Source organism: Palaemon carinicauda, chromosome 31 (assembly GCF_036898095.1).
Source record: "Palaemon carinicauda isolate YSFRI2023 chromosome 31, ASM3689809v2, whole genome shotgun sequence".
Lineage (NCBI taxonomy): Eukaryota > Metazoa > Arthropoda > Malacostraca > Decapoda > Palaemonidae > Palaemon > Palaemon carinicauda.
Genome location: NC_090755.1, coordinates 32788815 through 32807256, shown reverse-complemented (window position 1 = coordinate 32807256; position 18442 = coordinate 32788815). Strand labels below are relative to the sequence as shown.

Here is an 18442-nt window from a genome sequence, read left to right as displayed (position 1 = left end):
TGAAAAATTAAAGTGTAGTAGTTAATCTCTTGAGTGAAGAAGAATTGTTTGGTAATCTCAGTGTTGTCAGGTGTATGAGAACAGAGGAGCAAATGTAAATAGGACAGACTATTCGGTGTATGTGTAAGCAAGGGGAAAATGAACCGTAACAGAGGGATCCTATGTAGTACTGTCTGACCAGTCAAAGGACCCAATAACTTGCTAGCGGTAGCATCTTAATGGGAGGCTGGTATACTGGCCAACCTACTACCTATAAAGGTTGAACTTCTGAAGTTCCAATGATTCAACTCCCTAATGATTAGGTAGATCATTCCACAATCTGGTCATAGCTGGAATAAAATTTCTAGAATACTATAGTATGGAGCGTCATGATGGAGAAGGCATAACTTAGAATTAACTGCATACCTGTGTTACATACAGGATGGTACACTCTGAGAACATGTGAATGCAAAGGATGTTCAAAATTATTAAAAATTGATATGCATCATCCATAAAGAAGTAACTGAACAAAGGTGCTAGAGATTAATATCCAGATCAGAAATAAGAAATTTAATACACTGCAAGTTCTTGACCAACTAATTAGGATGAAATTCAGCCACTGACAACCAAACACGAGGACACTATTCAAAACAAGCCATAATGAAATATTTAAAACAATATTTTGTGGAGTTGCAGAAGAAACAGACCAAATATTTTTCTTAAAAGTACATTTTATATCAAGAATCTCACTTGAAATTTTAAGTCTTATAGAGTTAAAGAAACATTATCAATGCTGACCTCTGGATGTTGAAGATCCACTGTCCTCTACTTACTTACAATCATACTTTTAATTTTGTTGGAATTCAATTTAATGCCTCATAATTTGCACCATGTCCCGATTTTAACTAAATCTCCACTATGAGATTTAGCAATGCCAGATCTATATTCATGAGATGGAATTGATGCAGAAAGAGTAGCATCATCTGCATATGCAACAAGCTTGTTTTTCTGGCCAAATCACTTATCCCATCTATGGTATGAAAAGTAATGAGCCGTGAGAAACACCAGATATCACATTCTTATACTTACTATGGTGCCCATCAGCAACAACTCTGCAATCTATTACTCAAAAATTCTGTAATGATGCTAAGAAAAGACCCACCTACTCCGAACTGCTTCTTTGAAATCAAGGGCCTTATGATTAACACAGCATTAAGGGGTCCGCCCGGCTAATGCCATTTTTTTAGGACAGGACTTTGATATTCATACCTCTTAATAAGATGACTTAGGACGTCTCCAAACTGCATAGGATTTTTACCTCTGACCTTCGGTTTTGGGACGCCAGGGTGATTCATCCTTAAAATGAGTTTTTAAAATTCTATCTCCCCCATGATGATTAATAGTAAGACCTGGGATTACTACCCAATATAGACCTGATGTAGACTGCCAATCAAATTAAGATTTTATTTTTCTAGAAGTAGTTTTTTTTACTAGATATGATTTTTTTTCAATATGGTAAAATAATAAACCTTAAAAATCAGGCGGAAAAAAAAAAAAAAAAAATGAAATAAAAATGGGCAACATTTGATTGTTTTATAATGTCTTTCTAAGTTATATACCGAATTTCAATGCTATATCTTTAGAACTAAGGGAGAAGCTAGGATTTGAATACTGAATTTTCAATGCTATATCTTTAGAACTAAGGGAGAAGCTAGGATTTGAATACTGAATTTTCAATGCTATATCTTTAGAACTAAGGGAGAAGATAGGATTTGAATACTGAATTTTCAATGCTATATCTTTAGAACTAAGGGAGAAGATAGGATTTGAATACTGAATTTTCAATGCTATATCTTTAGAACTAAGGGAGAAGATAGGATTTGAATACTGAATTTTCAATGCTATATCTTTAGAACTAAGGGAGAAGATAGGATTTGAATACTGAATTTTCAATGCTATATCTTTAGAACTAAGGGAGAAGATAGGATTTGAATACTGAATTTTCAATGCTATATCTTTAGAACTAAGGGAGAAGATAGGATTTGAATACTGAATTTTCAATGCTATATCTTTAGAACTAAGGGAGAAGATAGGATTTGAATACTGAATTTTCAATGCTATATCTTTAGAACTAAGGGAGAAGATAGGATTTGAATACTGAATTTTCAATGCTATATCTTTAGAACTAAGGGAGAAGATAGGATTTGAATACCGAATTTCAATGCTATATCTTTAGAGCTAAGGGAAAAGATAGAATTTGAAGGTCAAGTACAGTTTTTCTTCTTTATGTAAGGGAGATGTTGAAATTGTATTTTCCCCTTTGGCATGTTGAAAATCTTGCCAAAACCTAGAAAAACCGACGTAAAAACGTGTGAATATCAGAGGTCAAACTCAACGTGTACTCTCTATGAGGTTTGTGCTACGACTAAAGGCCGAAGGGTGTAATTACTGTGTAACACATCTTCTTGTGACTCATGGAATCTTTACAGATGCCATTGTTCACAATTTGTTTTGTAAGAATATCAAAATTTATGATGATAAAAGAAATACTGCATTTTCTTGTAGGGAACAATGTTTTTGGTTTATTGAGTTACTGTACTTTTACTAAATACCTAGTAACTATGAAAGTAGGAGGAATTTCGACAAAATATTTCGTATACCCATTCTCTATTACCATACGAAGGTCAGTGAATTTTTTTAGGATTTTGTGTTATTCTTATTAACACCGGCCGGGCCCCTTAAAATCAAGGCCAATCGTACAGTTTCTGACCACAATCAAGGGATAGTGGGTAAAGATGTTATTAGTATCAAGTTGTTCAATCTCAAATGTATATTATGTAAGTGTCAATTAATTGGTCCAACTCATGCAGGTAATAACAGTGGCAATATGGGCTTAATCCTGTGTCTGGACCAAAAGACTAAAGTTAATGTGGAGAGGTAATTTATCTATCTTTAATTTTTATTTGTTCTAAGATTGTGAAGCTCTGAATTTATTGCTTGTAATTCAAGGGTAATTGTAGAAATAATTAGGACTTATTTTTTTAACCCTGCTATCATTAGAATATATGCTATAGTATTAACTAAGTATAGGCTTACATAGTGAGGCCACAGTTTTGGGGTAATCTTGCCCAGGTTACTTGAGAATTCATGTCACTATCTGTATCTTGGTATGTTTAGTGACTAAAGTAAGAAGGTTTTAGGTTGACCCTAAAATCAACCATATAAAAGTTTTTTTAGGAATATGATTAACTTTTAATTTTACATTTGCCATAATTTTTAAGGAAGTCTACAATGTCTCATGGGTTGTGTTATCAATGAATAGTTTGATATTTTGACTCAACACTTTCGTGGTTTATGTTGAATATGAATACAAATATTGTGTCGGCATGACATATTGAAATAACACTGTGACGTCATATTTAAAAAATAAAAAACAGTTCTAAAGATATCCTACTTGCATTATTATTTGTGTTAAAGACAAAATTTTTCATGGATTTACTTAAACATAATATTAACAAATAACAGTAAATTTTAGTTTTTTGGGTATTTCTAAAAATATAACAAAATATCATGCTCACAAGATGGCTACCCAGAATGATGTCCTGGAAACCTAGGATTTGTCTTTATTTAATTCCAAATGACACAGTTAATTTCCAATTTGTCAAAAAAACAAAAACAATGTCTAAATATTTACAACTAATATGAAGATCTCCAAGAAGTTGCAAGTTTTTATGTGAAAAACTTGATTTTTTATGAATATTTGAAGTATGAAAAACTAGTTTTTGGCTTTAGACTTAAAGTTTTTAAATACTTATAACACACCAACAATAATGATACTGCGGGCAACTAATAAATCATTCAGAAAAATTTGAATAACTAATTATGGGCTCCAACTTACCATGAGGTTGCTTCTTGACACAACTGCAATTTTTGTCTTGATTTCATTTTTGCACCTTTGCCGGCTAATTGTGTCACTTTTGAGGTGTCATCAGGGCATCAAAGCATTGGAGAAGGTTTTTTTAATCCAGCAGTGGTAGGTGCCTTCCCTTTCACCATTGGTACTCATCAACATAAAACAAATAGCACTATGAAAGTAGTGTCATTCCGGGACTGTAAGTCACTCCTCTTCAGCAGTGGTACGTTCTTCTTCCTGAACTTTCTTTTTTTTTTTTTTTCTTGTCTTTGCCTCTTCTTTATTGCTTTGGTTTCTTATAGCATCATAAATTTTATTTTTGTCACTTTATTCTGTAACTTTTCTTGCTTCCTTGTAGAACTTACCTTTGGCTGTCTGAACTTACAGGAGTCCATGGTTAAATTTTGTACTGCACAGTATATGCCAAAAGGAAACTTAAAAATTCCCAAAGCAATCGTAATTAACAGAAAATAACAGATCACTTCAGGAGCAAAACTACAAGTACCATTCTTCAAGGGAAGCGAGATGTTACTAATTTCCTTGATCAATTAGTGGTTCTACTAAGTTCTAGCTTTTTCAAAAAGAAAGATAAAAACAAGTATACATGGGTAAGAGTGGTAGAAAGGGCGTTAATGGATTATGTGTTGATAACTAAAAGAATGTTTGGAAGATTGAAAGACGTGCACTTGTTTAGGGGTATGGCTAACGGTATGTCTGATAATTTTTGGGGGGAAGGAAAATTAGTAGTAGCAAAAGAGTGGGGGATTAGAGTAGGTGGATGTAAAAAGGAGCTAGTGAGGGTTGAAAAGCTAATAAAACGGGGGGTAAAAAGTAAATATCAAGAAAGGTTGAAAATGGCATATGACGAAGTGAAAGTAAGCGAAACTAGTAATTTAGAGGAGGAGTGAAAGTTAGTAAAAGCAAATTTTAAATATTTAACTTAACCGGTGAATATATATAGCTGCAACTCTGTTGCTCGACAGACAAAAAACTGTAAAAAACTCGCCAGCGATCGCTATACAGGTTGCGGGTGTGCCCATCAGCGCCAACTGTCGGCCAGATACCATACTCAATGTAAACAAAGACTCAATTTCTTCTCTGTCGACGTGTCGACAAGACGTACTTTTACTCGCTGTAGAACCTGGAGTTTTCTCAACATATTTGGTGAAGTACTTCATTTTGGTTTGAGCTTTCGCAGTGCAGGTGTTTTATCTTCATCTTAAATCTTGAACTCGTTTTGGATAGATTTAATTTTTGGTGACAAAGAGAGTATGGACTTTCTTTGACTTTTAAATGGCCGACCCTTCCCTTAGACGGAAGTGTGTTTAGGCTTTTAGTAATTATCTTATCACGTTATAAATTAATTATAGATTTTCCTCTATATATTTTATATCTCACCGCCTTTATTAGGCCTCTTCGATTAACTTTCCATTTATAATAAACATAAAAAATAAATTTTAATGTTTTGTTTATATGCGACCTTTCCTGAGAGTAGGCGGTCCTAACTTGGAAACCGAAGTTAAACAACGTTGAGCCCTTTCAATCGTAAATAGCTTTTAAAGAGCTAATGATTTAAAACTTTTTAAATGAATATTTTTAATAAATATTTTATGAAAGAATTTCTTTGAATAGTCTTCGTACTGTTTTCAAAGATGAACTAACGTTTAGTTTATTTATGCTATGCAGTTTGCGCGTTACGATAGAGAGAGAGAGTATCACGGTTTCACTTTGCAGAAAGAGTAAATCGATTCTGACAATTTGTTCTTTCTTCTTTCAAAGCTTAAATGTTTTAAATTCTATTTTAAAGGAACTTTTTAATTGAAAAACCTTTCAGTTTTTTCCTTTGGTCAAATATCATGTTTTTTTGACGAAATGTAATTGGGCTCTTCTCTTAGGTGCGAAATCAAGAGAGAAAGAGAGAGAGAGATAGAGACGGAGGGAGAGAGATGAGAGAAAACGTTCCGTTCAAGCGGGTAACGTTGTTCTCGAGTTACTCTCGTCCCTAGTCTCTGTACGGGGAGTAAGGATAAAACGTTTTTAGTTTTTTTTTCTCGTCCCCAGGCAATGTACGGTGAGAGATTGAAAACGTAGTTTTGAATGAACTAGTGTTTCTTCTCTTCCCCGGCCACTGAATTTTTTTATCTTAAAAGATGTTTACTGTTTTTTTTTTTTTTTTGCTGGTATTAATGTGCTTGCATTATACGACTGATTTCGCATTTACTACCTTTGGATGAGGGTAGAATTGCGTGCTTCAGGTTGAAATCAGTAAAAGTTTCGATTTCAGTGAAATAAGTGCAAAACAGAAAATCGAAGTGATAAAGTGATATTGTGCAAAGTGTTACAGTGTTGCGTCCGAGGGTTCGTCTGTTCGTGCCTGTCGTTCACCTAGTCCGGGAACTCTTGCAAGCTCCCAAGCCCAGGGGAGAAGTAATGTCGTACGACTTATGGGTTCGAGAGGCCTTGATCAGCGAACAGACGTTTCTCTCTATGGTATCGGGTGTATCTTACCAAGATCTCCCCTACCATAAGGCGAGAGAGACAATTTTCTCCTCGTCATCCGAAGGCTTTTCGCATAAGAAACCTGAAACAAGGTTTCGAGGCTCTTAAGCGAAAGTCAGTCCTTTCAGGACAGGTCCAGCGTCCTGGTTGCAGCCATTAGGACAGCTCTGACCCTATGCAGTCATCGGAAAACTGCTCGCCGCCTAACAAAAGCGTAACACAGACTCCGAGAGTCTTTTTTGTTGGCAAAGTGTTGCGGTCACAGACGTTACCCTCGTCTCTTACCGCAACCATTTCCGTTGATCCTAAATGGGTTGTACGGCAAGACATGCAGAATAAGCTTGCCTCCCTTATGGAAGACTATTCTGCCGATTAGTCCGTTGAGCCTAGCCATTTATCTCATCAAGATCCTGGCTTTCAGCCAACCTAACGTTCCTTTGTGCGTCCTGTTGACGTTGGCGTAGCTAAGTCACGTCAGTCAGGTTGTTTAGCACCACACTCGATGCGGTCTCGTGTGGATTTTCAGCCACATTTGGACGTTAGGCCACTTGCTGATGCTCCTGTTGACGTTCAGGACGTTCGCTAACAATCGGAGTTGACTTGTTTTGACGCTGTGCGTCAACCTCCGCATTCTAGAGTTGTTTTGACTGCTCAGTCTAGGCAGTCAAAGCAGTCTCGAGTGGACGCTGTGCGTCCTCACGCACCTGTTGTTGTTGACAGTTCACAGGCTGTCAAGCAGTTACATGACGTTGCGTCCTGGTCTTTCGCACCTGTTGTTGTTGACAGTTCACAGACTGTCAAGCAGTTACATGACGTTGCGTCCTGGTCCGCTACTAATGCACCAGTGAGTGTGGACTCTGCTTGTAAAGCATTGCCACCACGGTAAGTCTCTCCCTTGCTTGAGACTCGGCTATTATCGGACAAGGTTCCTTTAGATGAGGAAGTTGCTGTTCCCCCTCCTACTGATATTCCCTTGAGGACTCTGTCAGACGGAGAGGAGCCTAAAGCTGCTTAGCCCTCTATGGACTTTAATTAAATCATGCTGATTTTTAAGGATCTTTGTCCGGATCTTTTTGTAACTGCTGCTCCTCGTTCGCCTAAACGTCAGAGCTTACACTAGGCCTAGCTACTTCGAAGCCGTTGTTTATAAGCTAGTGCTCTCTCGCTCTCCTAGAGAGCTTTACGTTTGCTAGGCGACTAGTTTATCACCAGGAGGAGTTTGGGGGATACAGCCTTTGCTTTCCCTTCTTTTAAACTGGCTTATAGAGCGAGAGTCTGATATGACACGAGAGAAGTTCTCGGCTTGGGAGTTCCTGCCTCTGCCCAGATAGACTTCTCAAATCTCGTAGACTCTCCCTGGCGCCTGGCCAGGAGACGCTCCAAGATTTTACAGGTCAACTTCACAGCTGTTGTCGAGCCTTTGAAGGTTTGCTGTACAATTATGTCATGCATAAACAAGGCTTTCAGGGATGGCTCCAATGATCTGACAGCCACGTTCTCTGCAGGGACAAGTCCCTCAGGGATGGCTCCATGATTTGGCAGCCATGTTCACTGCAGGAGCACGTAAGAGGCAAGTGCGCTCAATGTGTTCATTGTCAAGACAAACTTCACGATGAAGTCTACCAGGCTGTCTTGACAGCATTTATGGAAGGCGACTGGATGGTCTATCTCGACCTTCAGGAGGCATACTTCCACATTCCTATACACCCGGATTCCCAACCGTTTCTGAGGTTTGTTCACAGGAATGTGGGGTACCAGTTTCGAGCTATCGGAGATCAGAGCCTCCCTGTACTTGGACGACTGGCTTCTCAGAGCCTCTTCCAGTCGTCGCTGTCTGAAGGATCTCAAGTGGACTCTAGATCTGACCAAGGAATTGGGGACTCCTAGTCAATTTGGAAAAGTCGCAGCTGGTCCCATCCCAAACTATTCTGTATTTAGGGATGGAGATTCACAGTCTAGCTTTTCGGGCTTTTCCGTCGGCCCCCAGAATAGATCAAGCCCTGCTATCCATCCAGAAGATGCTGAAGAAGGAACGCTGCTCAGTCAGGCTGTGGATGAGTCTGGTGGGGACGCTGTCATCCCTGGAACAATTTGTATCACTAGGAAGACTACACCTCCGTCCTCTTCAATTCCATCTGGCTTTTCATCGGAAAAAGGACAAGACGCTCGAGGCGGTCTCGATCCCGATTTCCGGAAAGATAAAGTCTTGTCTGACTTGGTGGAAGGACAATGTCAACCTAAGAGAGGGTCTTCCCCTGGCTGTTCAGACTCCCAACCACGTTCTCTTCTCGGACGCATCGGACTTGGGCTGGGGCGTGACACTGGACGGTCGGGAATGCTCAGGTCTGTGGAACTCGAGTCAGAGGAGCATGCATATCAACTGCAAGGAGCTGTTGGCAGTTCATCTGGCCTTGAAAAGCTTCGAGTATCTCCTTCGAGGCAAAGTGGTGGAAGTAAACTCGGACAACACCACGGCCTTGGCGTACATCTCCAAACAAGGAGGTACCCACTCACTGACGTTGTACGAGATCGCAAGGGACCTGCTCATCTGGTCAAAAGGTCAAGACATCTCCCTAGTAACGAGGTTCATCCAAGGCGACTTGAACGTCATAGCAGATTGTCTCAGTCGGAAAGGGCAAGTAATTCCAACCGAATGGACCCTCCACAAGGATGTGTGCAAGAGACTTTGGGCCACTTGGGGTCAACCAACCATAGATCTCTTTGCAACCTCGCTGACCAAGAGGCTTCCAATCTATTGCTCCCCAGTCCCGGACCCAGCAGCAATACATATAGATGCCTTCCTCCTAGATTGGTCACATCTGGATATCTACGCATTCCCACCGTTCAAGATTGTCAACAAGGTACTGCAGAAGTTCGCCTCTCACGAAGGGACAAGGTTGACGTTAGTTGCTCCCCTCTGGCCCGCGAGAGAATGGTTCACCGAGGTACTTCGATGGTTAGTAGACTTTCCCAGAAGTCTTCCTCTAAGGGTAGACCTTCTACGTCAGCCACACGTAAAGAAGGTACACCAAAGCCTCCACGCTCTTCGTCTGACTGCCTTCAGACTATCGAAAGACTGGCGAGAGCTAGAGGCTTTTCGAAGGAGGCAGCCAGTGCGATTGCTAGAGCAAGGAGAGCGTCTACCATTAGAGTCTACCAATCGAAGTGGGAAGTCTTCCGAGACTGGTGCAAGTCAGTTTCTGTATCCTCGACCAGTACCTCTGTAGCTCAAATAGCTGATTTTCTCTTATACCTGAGAAAAGGACGATCCCTTTCAGCTCCCACTATCAAGGGCTACAGAAGCATGTTGGCATCGGTCTTCCGGCATAGACGCTTAGATCTTTCCAACAATAAAGATCTGCAAGACCTCCTTAAGTCTTTTGAGACCACCAAGGAGCGTCGTTCGGCTACCCCTGGATGGAATTTAGACGTGGTACTAAGATTCCTCATGTCAGACAGGTTTGAGCCGTTACAATCAGCCTCCCTGAAAGATCTCACTCTTAAGACTCTTTTCCTGGTATGCTTAGCCTCGGCTAAAAGAGTCAGTGAGATTCATGCCTTCAGCAAGAACATCGGATTTTCGTCGGAAAAAGCTACTTGTTCGCTGCAACTTGGTTTTCTAGCCAAAAATGAGCTGCCTTCTCGGCCTTGGCCTAAATCTTTCGATATTCCCAGCTTATCGGAGATCGTAGGCAATGAACTAGAAAGAGTCTTATGCCCTGTTAGAGCTCTTAAGTTCTATTTAAAGCGTACTAAACCTTTACGAGGCCAATCTGAAGCTTTATGGTGTTCAGTTAAGAAACCATCCTTGCCTATGTCAAAGAATGCTTTGTCATACTTTATCAGATTGTTAATACGAGAAGCTCATTCACATCTGAGTGAGGAAGACCGAGCTTTGCTTAAGGTGAAGACGCACGAAGTTAGAGCTGTAGCAACTTCCGTGGCCTTTAAGCAAAATAGATCTCTGCAAAGTATAATGGACGCAACCTATTGGAGAAGCAAGTCAGTGTTCGCGTCATTTTACTTGAAAGATGTCCAGTCTCTTTACGAGAACTGCTACACACTGGGACCATTCGTAGCAGCGAGTGCAGTAGTGGGTGAGGGCTCAACCACTACAATTCCCTAATTCCATATCCTTTTAATCTGTCTCTTGAAATGTTGTTTTTTATGGGTTGTCCGGAAGGCTAAGAAGCCTTTCGCATCCTGGTTGATTTGGCGGGTGGTCAAAGTCATTTCTTGAGAGCGCCCAGATTAGGGGTTTGATGAGGTCCTGTTGTATGGGTTGCAGCCCTTGATACTTCAGCTCCTAGGGGTCTGTCAGCATCCTAAGAGGATCGCGAGGCTCCGTAAGGAAGACGTACTTATAAGGCAGAGTAATCGTCTAAGTCGACTTCCTTACCAGGTACCTATTTATTTTGTTTTTGTTATTTTGATAACTTCTAAAATGAAATAAAAACTCTTAGCTCATAAGATGTAAACATATTTAACTGGTCTCTACCCACCACCCTGGGTGTGAATCAGCTATATATATTCACCGGCTAAGTTAAATATTTAAAAATATTTTAATTATAAAATAAATTTTTGAATATACTTACCCGGTGAATATATAAATTAAACGACCCTCCCTTCCTCCCCAATAGAGACGCAGTGGGATGAGAAGAAATTGAGTCTTTGTTTACATTGAGTATGGTATCTGGCCGACAGTTGGCGCTGATGGGCACACCCGCAACCTGTATAGCGATCGCTGGCAAGTTTTTTACAGTTTTTTGTCTGTCGAGCAACAGAGTTGCAGCTATATATATTCACCGGGTAAGTATATTCAAAAATTTATTTTATAATTAAAATATCATTTTTGTTGGGATTGCAAGTAATGTATGGGGCAAGAAGTTTGTAGGAGGCAGCATGAGGAAGGGCAGTGGATGGTGGAATGAAGGAGTGAAGGTAAAAGTGGAAGAGAAAAAGATGGCTTTTGAAGAATGGCTGCAGAGTAATAGTGTAGAGAAGTATGAAAGATATAGAGAATGAATGATTTAAAGTTTTCAGGCATCCTGACATAAGATATAGAGAGAAAAATGTGAAAGTAAAGGGCAAGGTAAGTGAGGCAAAGAGGGCAGCTGACCTGAGGTGGGGTCAGGGATTGGGTCATTCATATGAAGAGAATAAGAAGTTGTTTTGGAAAGAAGTGAAGAGAGTAAGGAAGGCTGGTTCAAGAATGGAAGAGACAGTGAAAGAGGGAAATGGAAGGTTGTTAAAAGGAGAGGAGGCAAGGAAAAGGTGGGCGGAATATTTTGAAAGTTTACCGAATGTTGAGGATAATAGGGAGGCAGATATAATTGCTGTTGCAGGTGTTGAGGTGCCGGTGATGGGAGATGAGAATAAGAGAGAGATTACAAGAGAGGAAGTGAGGAGAGCACTAGATGAAACGAGAGTAGGAAAAGCATCTGGCATGGATGGTGTGAGAGATGATGATGTTGAAGGAATGGGGTGTGACTGTACTTGAATGGTTGGTGAGATTGTTTAATATGTGTTTTGTGTTGTCAATGGTACCAGTAGATTGGGTTTGTGCGTGTATTTTACCACTATATAAGGGTAAGGGAGATGTGCATGAGTGTTGTAATTCAAGGGGTATTAGTTTGTTGAGTGTAGTTGGAAAAGTGTATAGTAGAGTACTGATTAATAGGATTAAGGATAAAACAGAGAATGCATTCTTAGAAGTGCAGGGTGGTTTTAGAAGAGGTAGGTGTTGTATGAATCAGATTTTTACAGTTAGGCAGATATGCGAGAAATATTTAGCAAAAGGTAAGGAGGTATATGTTGCGTTTATGGATCTGGAGAAAGCGTATGATATAGTTGATAGGGAAGCAATGTGGAATGTGATGAGGATATATAGAGTTGGTGGAAGGTTGTTGCAAGTATTGAAAAGTTTCTAGAAAGGTAATAAAGCGTGTGTTAGGATAGGAAATAAAGTGAGCGATTGGTTTTTCGACGAGAGTGGGGCTGAGACAGGGATGTGTGATGTCACCGTGGTTGTTTAACTTGTAGGTTGATGGAGTTGTGAGAGAGGTGAATGCTCGAGTGCTTGGACAAGGATTGTAACTGGTAAACGAGAATGACCATGAATGGGAGGTAAATCAGTTTTTGTTTGCGGATGATACTGTACTGGTTGCAGACGAGGAAGAGAAGCTTGGCCGATTAGTGACAGAATTTGGAAGGGTGTGTGAAAGAAGGAAGTTGAGAGTTAATGTGGGTAAGAGTAAGGTTATGAGATGTACGGGAAGGGAAGGTGGTGCGAGGTTGAATGTCACATTGAATGTAGAGTTACTGGAGGAGGTTGATCAGTTTAAGTACTTTGGGTCTGTTGTTGCAGCAAATAGTGGAGTGGAAGCAGATGTACGTCAGAGAGTGAATGAAGGATGCAAAGTGTTGGGGGCAGTTAAGAGAGTAGTATAAATGTAAAGCGATTTCTTTATGAGAAATTGATTGTACCAACTGTGATGTATGGATCGGAGTTGTGTGGAATGAAAGTGATGGGTAGACAGAAATTGAATGTGTTTGAGATGAAGTGTCTAAGGAGTATGGCTGGTGTATCTCGAGTAGATAGGGCTAGGAACGAAGTAGTGAGGGTGAGAACAGGTGTAAGAAATGAGTTAGCAGCTAGAGTGGATATGAATTTGTTTAGGTGGTTTGGCCATCATGAGAGAATGAAAAATGGCTGTCTGCAAGAAGGTGATGAATGCAAGAGTTGATGGGAGAAGTACAAGAGGAAGGCCAAGGTTTGGGTGGATGAATGGAGTGAAGAAAGCTCTGGGTGATAGGTGGATAGGTGTGAGAGAGGCCAGAGAGCGTGCTAGAAATGGGAATGAATGGCGAGCGATTGTTACGCAGTTCCGGTAGGCCCTGCTGCTTGCTCCGGTGCCTTGGATGACTACGGAGGTAGCAGCAGTAGGGGATTCAGCATTATGAAGCTTCATCTGTGGTGGATAACGGGGCAGGGTGGGTTGTGGCACCCTAGCAGTACCAGCCGAACTTGGCCGAGTCCTTTGTCAGGCTGGGAGGAACGTAGAGATGAGAGGTCCCCTTTTTTGTTTCATTTGTTTGATGTCGGCTGCCCCCCAAAATTCGGGAAGTGCCTTGGTATATGTATGTACTAAGAGAAAAAAATTGTCATTAACCACCATTTATACAAGATATAATGACCTAACCAGCAATTGTAGAAGGAGCAAATACAATCTTTATTACAGAGTTGAATACATTCGAAAGTATCACACCCACTCTTTAAAGGGTTACAACTCTGTCTCTTTAAACATCTCTATAACCTATTATAAGCACTCAAATAGATTTTCCATACTTGTGAGTTTTTAATGTTAAAATTTTGGAAATATTGCCTTTTTCCAAAATGCTTTTTTAAATATTTAACTTAGCCGGTGAATATATAGCTGCAACTCTGTTGCAGCTATATATTCACCGGGTAAGTATATTCAAAAATTTATTTTATAATTAAAATATAATTTTTTTGGATTTTTCAGTTTAGTGACCCCTTAACCAGATCAGTGAGTCAAAAGTGTTAAACTCATGTAAGTAGCCCAAAAGCATCTTTTCGATAAAAGCAAGTGTTTCTTAATTCACAGAAAAAGCAACAATACTGGTTGGAACACCTCAGGCAGTTATAAACTGGATGGCCGAAGGGAAGAGAAGCAAGAATGTCAATCTCGATAGACTTAAGGCACTTATTATTGATGATGGACCTTCGATTGTCAATTTCATTGAGACTCATGGTCATAATTTCCTCATCGAATTTGCCAAAATCAAAGGTAAGAGAATGGTAATTGTTATTTGTTAGCTCTGATGCTGTTCAATTTTAAGTGAACATATATTTTTAAATACACCTGTATTTAACTTAGCCGGTGAATATATAATAGCTGAGCCTCCGGCAGCTCGACAGAAAAACACACAAAAACTCGCGAGCGATCGCTATGAAGGTTGCGGGTGTGCCCACTAGCGCCAACTATCGGCCAGATACCGCATATACATGTAAACAGACCCAAAATTTTTCTCTGTCGGCCTTAACGACAAGACGTATCAATACTCGCTGTATAACCTGGAGTTTTCTCAACATATTTGGTGAAGAACTTCCTTTTGGTTTGAGCTTTCGCAGTGCAGGTGTTTTATCTTCAACTTAAATCTTGAACTCGTTTTTGGATAGATTTAATTTTTGATGACTTTGGATTGTTTTTTGGACTTTCTTTGACTTTTAAATGGCCGACCCTTCCCTTAGTACGGAAGTGTGTTTTAGGCTTTTAGCAATATCTTATCACGTTATAAATTAATTATAGATTTTCCTCTATATATTTTATATCTCAACCGCCTTTATTAGGCCTCTTCGATTAGCTTTCCATTTATAATAAACATCAAGATAAATTTTAATGATTTGTTTATATGCGACCTTTCCTATTCCTCCTCTAATCCGAGAGTAGGCGGTCCTAACTTGGAAACCGAAGTTAAACAACGTTGAGCCCTTTCAATCGTAAATAACTTTTACAGAGCAAATGATTTAAAACTTATTATATGAATATTTTTTAGTAGATATTTTATGAAAGATTTTCTTTGAATAGCATTCGTACTGTTTCAAAGATGAACTAACGTTTAGTTTATTTATGCTACGCAGTTTGCGCTCTATCGTTACGATAGAGAGAGAGAGAATCACGGTTTCACTTTGCAGAAAGAGTAAATCGATTCTGACGTTTTGTTCATTCTTCTTTCAAACTTAAATGTTTTAAATACTATTTTAAAGGAACTTGTTAATTGAAAAACCTTTCAGTTTTTTCCTTTGGTCAAATAACCTGTTTATTGACGAAAGGTAAGTGGGCTCTTCTCTTCGGTGCGAAATCAAGAGAGAGAGAGAGAGAGAGAGAGAGAGAGAGAGAGAGAGAGAGAGAGAGAGAGAGAGAGAGAGAGAGAGGAAGAGAGAACGTTCCGATCTTTATTCTCGTCCCAAGCGAGTAACGTTGTTCTCGAGTCAGTTTTTTTACTCTCGTCCCTAGTCTCTGTACGGGGAGAAAGGATAAAACGTTTTTAGTTTTTATTCTCGTCCCAAGGCACTGTACGGTGAGAGATTTAAAACGTAGTTTTGAATGAACTAGTGTTTAGTCTCCTTCCCAGCCACTGATCTTTTTATCTTAATATATGTTTACTGTTTTTTGCTTGTATTAATGTGCTTACATTATACGACTGATTTCGCAATTATAACCTTTTGATGAGGGTAGAATTGCGTGCTTCAGGTAGAAATCAGTTTTATTCATACCTAATGTGAATTGTTGAAAAATTCGATTTCAGTGAAGTAAGTGCAAAACAGAAAATCGTAGTGATAAAGTGATAATTGCGCAAAGTGTTATCAGTGTTGCGACCGAGGGTTCGTCTGTTCGTGCCTGTCGTTCGCCTAGTCCGAGACCTCTTGCAAGCTCCCAAGCCCAGGGGAGAAGTAATGTCGTACGACTTATGGGTTCGAGAGGACTTGATCAGCGAACAGACGTTCCCTCTATGGTTTCAGGCGTGTCTCATCAACACCGCCCCTACCATAAGACGAGCGAGACTATTTTCTCCTCGTCATCCGAAGGCTTTTCGCATAAGAAACCGTGGTACAAGGTTTCGAGGCCCTTCAAGCGAAAGTCAGTCCTTTCAGGACAGGTCCAGCGTCCTGTTTGTAGCCATTAGGACAGCTCTGACCCTATGCAGTCATCGGAAGACTGCTCGCCGCCTAAACAAAAGCGTAACACAGGCTCCGAGAGTCTTTTTGTAGGCAAGGTTTTGCAGTCACAGACGTTACCCTCGTCTCTTACCGCAACCATTCCCGTTGATCCTAAATGGGTTGTACGGCAAGACATGCAGAATAAGCTTGCCTCTCTTATGGAGGACTATTCTGTTGAGCAGGTTCACGATGATCCTCGCCGCTTAGCTGATCGAGATCTTGGCCGTCAGCCGCCCAAACGAGCCTTTGCTCGTCCTGTTGACATTGACGTTACAAAGTCACGTCAATCGTGTTTTGTAGAGCCTCACTCGATGCAGTCCCGTGTTGACTCTCAGCCGCTTGTGGACGTTCAGCCGCTGCCGCTTGCTCTTGTTGACGTTCAGGACGTTCACCAACCAGCATATTTGACTTGTTTTGACGTTGAGCGTCAAGCACCGCAGTCAAGAGTTGTTTTGACTGCTCAGTCTAAGCAGTCAAGGCAGTCTCGAGTTGACGTCGAACGTCCTCCCGCACCTGTTGTTGTTACTGGTCAGTCCTTTAAGCAGTTACATGACATAGCGTCCTTGACTGATACTGTTGCTCCTTTGCGTGTGGACTCTGCTTGTCAAGCATTGCCACCACGGCAGGTCTCTCCCTTGCTTGAGACTCGGCTATTGTCGGACAAGGTTCCTTCAGATGAGGAAGTTGCTGATCCCCCTCCTACTGATAATCCCTTGAGGACTCTGTCAGACGGAGAGGAGCCTAAAGCTGCTCAGCCCTCTATGGACTTTAAATAAATCATGCTGATTTTTAAGGATCTTTGTCCGGATCTTTTTGTAACTGCTGCTCCTCGTTCGCCTAAACGTCAGAGTTTACACTAGGCCTAGCTACTTCGAAGCCGTTGTTTTATAAGCTAGTGCTCTCTCGCTCTTCTAAGAGAGCTTTACGTTTGCTAGGCGACTGGTTAATCACCAGGAGGAGTTTGGGGGAGACAGCCTTTGCTTTCCCTACTTTTAAGCTGGCTTATAGAGAGAGAGTCTGATATGACACGGGAGAAGTTCTCGGCTTGGGAGTTCCTGCCTCTGCCCAGATAGACTTCTCAAACCTCATAGACTCTCCCTGGCGCCTGGCCATGAGACGCTCCAAGATTTTATGGTCGACTTCAGAGCTAGACCATCTCCTGTTAGGAGTTTTTTTTCGAGCGTTTGAAGTTTTGCTGTACAATTATGTCATGCATAAACAAGGCTTTCAGGGATGGCTCCAATGATCTGACAGCCACGTTCTCTGCAGGAACAAGTCCCTCAGGGATGGCTCCAATGATCTGGCAGCCATGTTCACTGCAGGAGTACGTAAGAGGCAAGTGCGCTCAATGTGTTCATTGTCAAGACAAACTTCATGATGAAGTCTACCAGGCTGTCTTGACAGCATTAATGGAAGGCGACTGGATGGTCTCTCTCGACCTTCAGGAGGCATACTTCCACATTTCTATACACCCGGATTCCCAGCCGTTTCTGAGGTTTGTTTACAGGAATGTGGGGTACCAGTTTCGAGCCCTGTGCTTTGGCCTCAGTCCTGCTCCTCTCGTGTTTACGAGGCTCATGAGGAATGTGGCAAAATCCCTCCATCTATCGGGGATCCGAGCCTCCCTGTACTTGGACGACTGGCTTCTCAGAGCATCGTCCAGTCTTCGCTGTCTGCAGGATCTACATTGGACGTTGAGTCTGGCCAGGGAGTTGGGTCTTTTGGTCAACCTAAAAGTCCCAACTGATCCCATCCCAGATTATTCTATATTTGGGGATGGAGATTCGCAGTCCAGTTTTTTTCGGGCTTTTCCGTCTGCCACCCGAATAGAACAAGCCTTGCTCGAAGTCCAACTAATGCTGAAAAGAGAACGTTTGTTCAGTCAGGAGTTGGAACAGTCTCGTAGGGACTCTCTCATCCCTGGAGCAGTTTGGCGCACTAGGGAGACTACACCTTCTGCCTCTCCGGTTCCATCTAGCCTCTCACTGGAACTAGGACAAGACGTTAGAGACGGTATCATTCCCAGTCTCCGAACCAGTAAAGGCATGCCTGAAATGGTGGGACAGCAATATCAGTCTGAGAGAGGGACTATCCCTAGCAGTCAAGAACCCAAACCACGTGTTGTTCTCAGACGCGTCGGATTTGGGTTGGGGTGCGACCCTGGACGGTCGGGAATGCTCAGGTCTGTGGACCTCAAGTCAGAAGAGCATGCACATCAACGGCAAGGAGCTATTAGCAGTCCACTTGGCCTTGATGATATTCGAAAGCTTCTTCGAAACTAAGTGGTAGAGGTCAACTCAGACAAC

General features: G+C 41.1%; 1 protein-coding gene across 3 annotated transcripts in view; it reads left to right on the top strand.

Annotated features, from left to right (window-relative positions):
* Positions 1-18442, top strand: part of LOC137624387 (uncharacterized) — a 212916-nt gene that overhangs the window by 167280 nt on the left and 27194 nt on the right. For all 3 annotated transcript variants that reach the window (XM_068355118.1, XM_068355120.1, XM_068355119.1), the window contains exon 15: positions 14020-14202. In XM_068355118.1, the coding sequence (XP_068211219.1) occupies positions 14020-14202 (183 nt within the window). The remainder of the gene's footprint in view (positions 1-14019; positions 14203-18442) is intronic.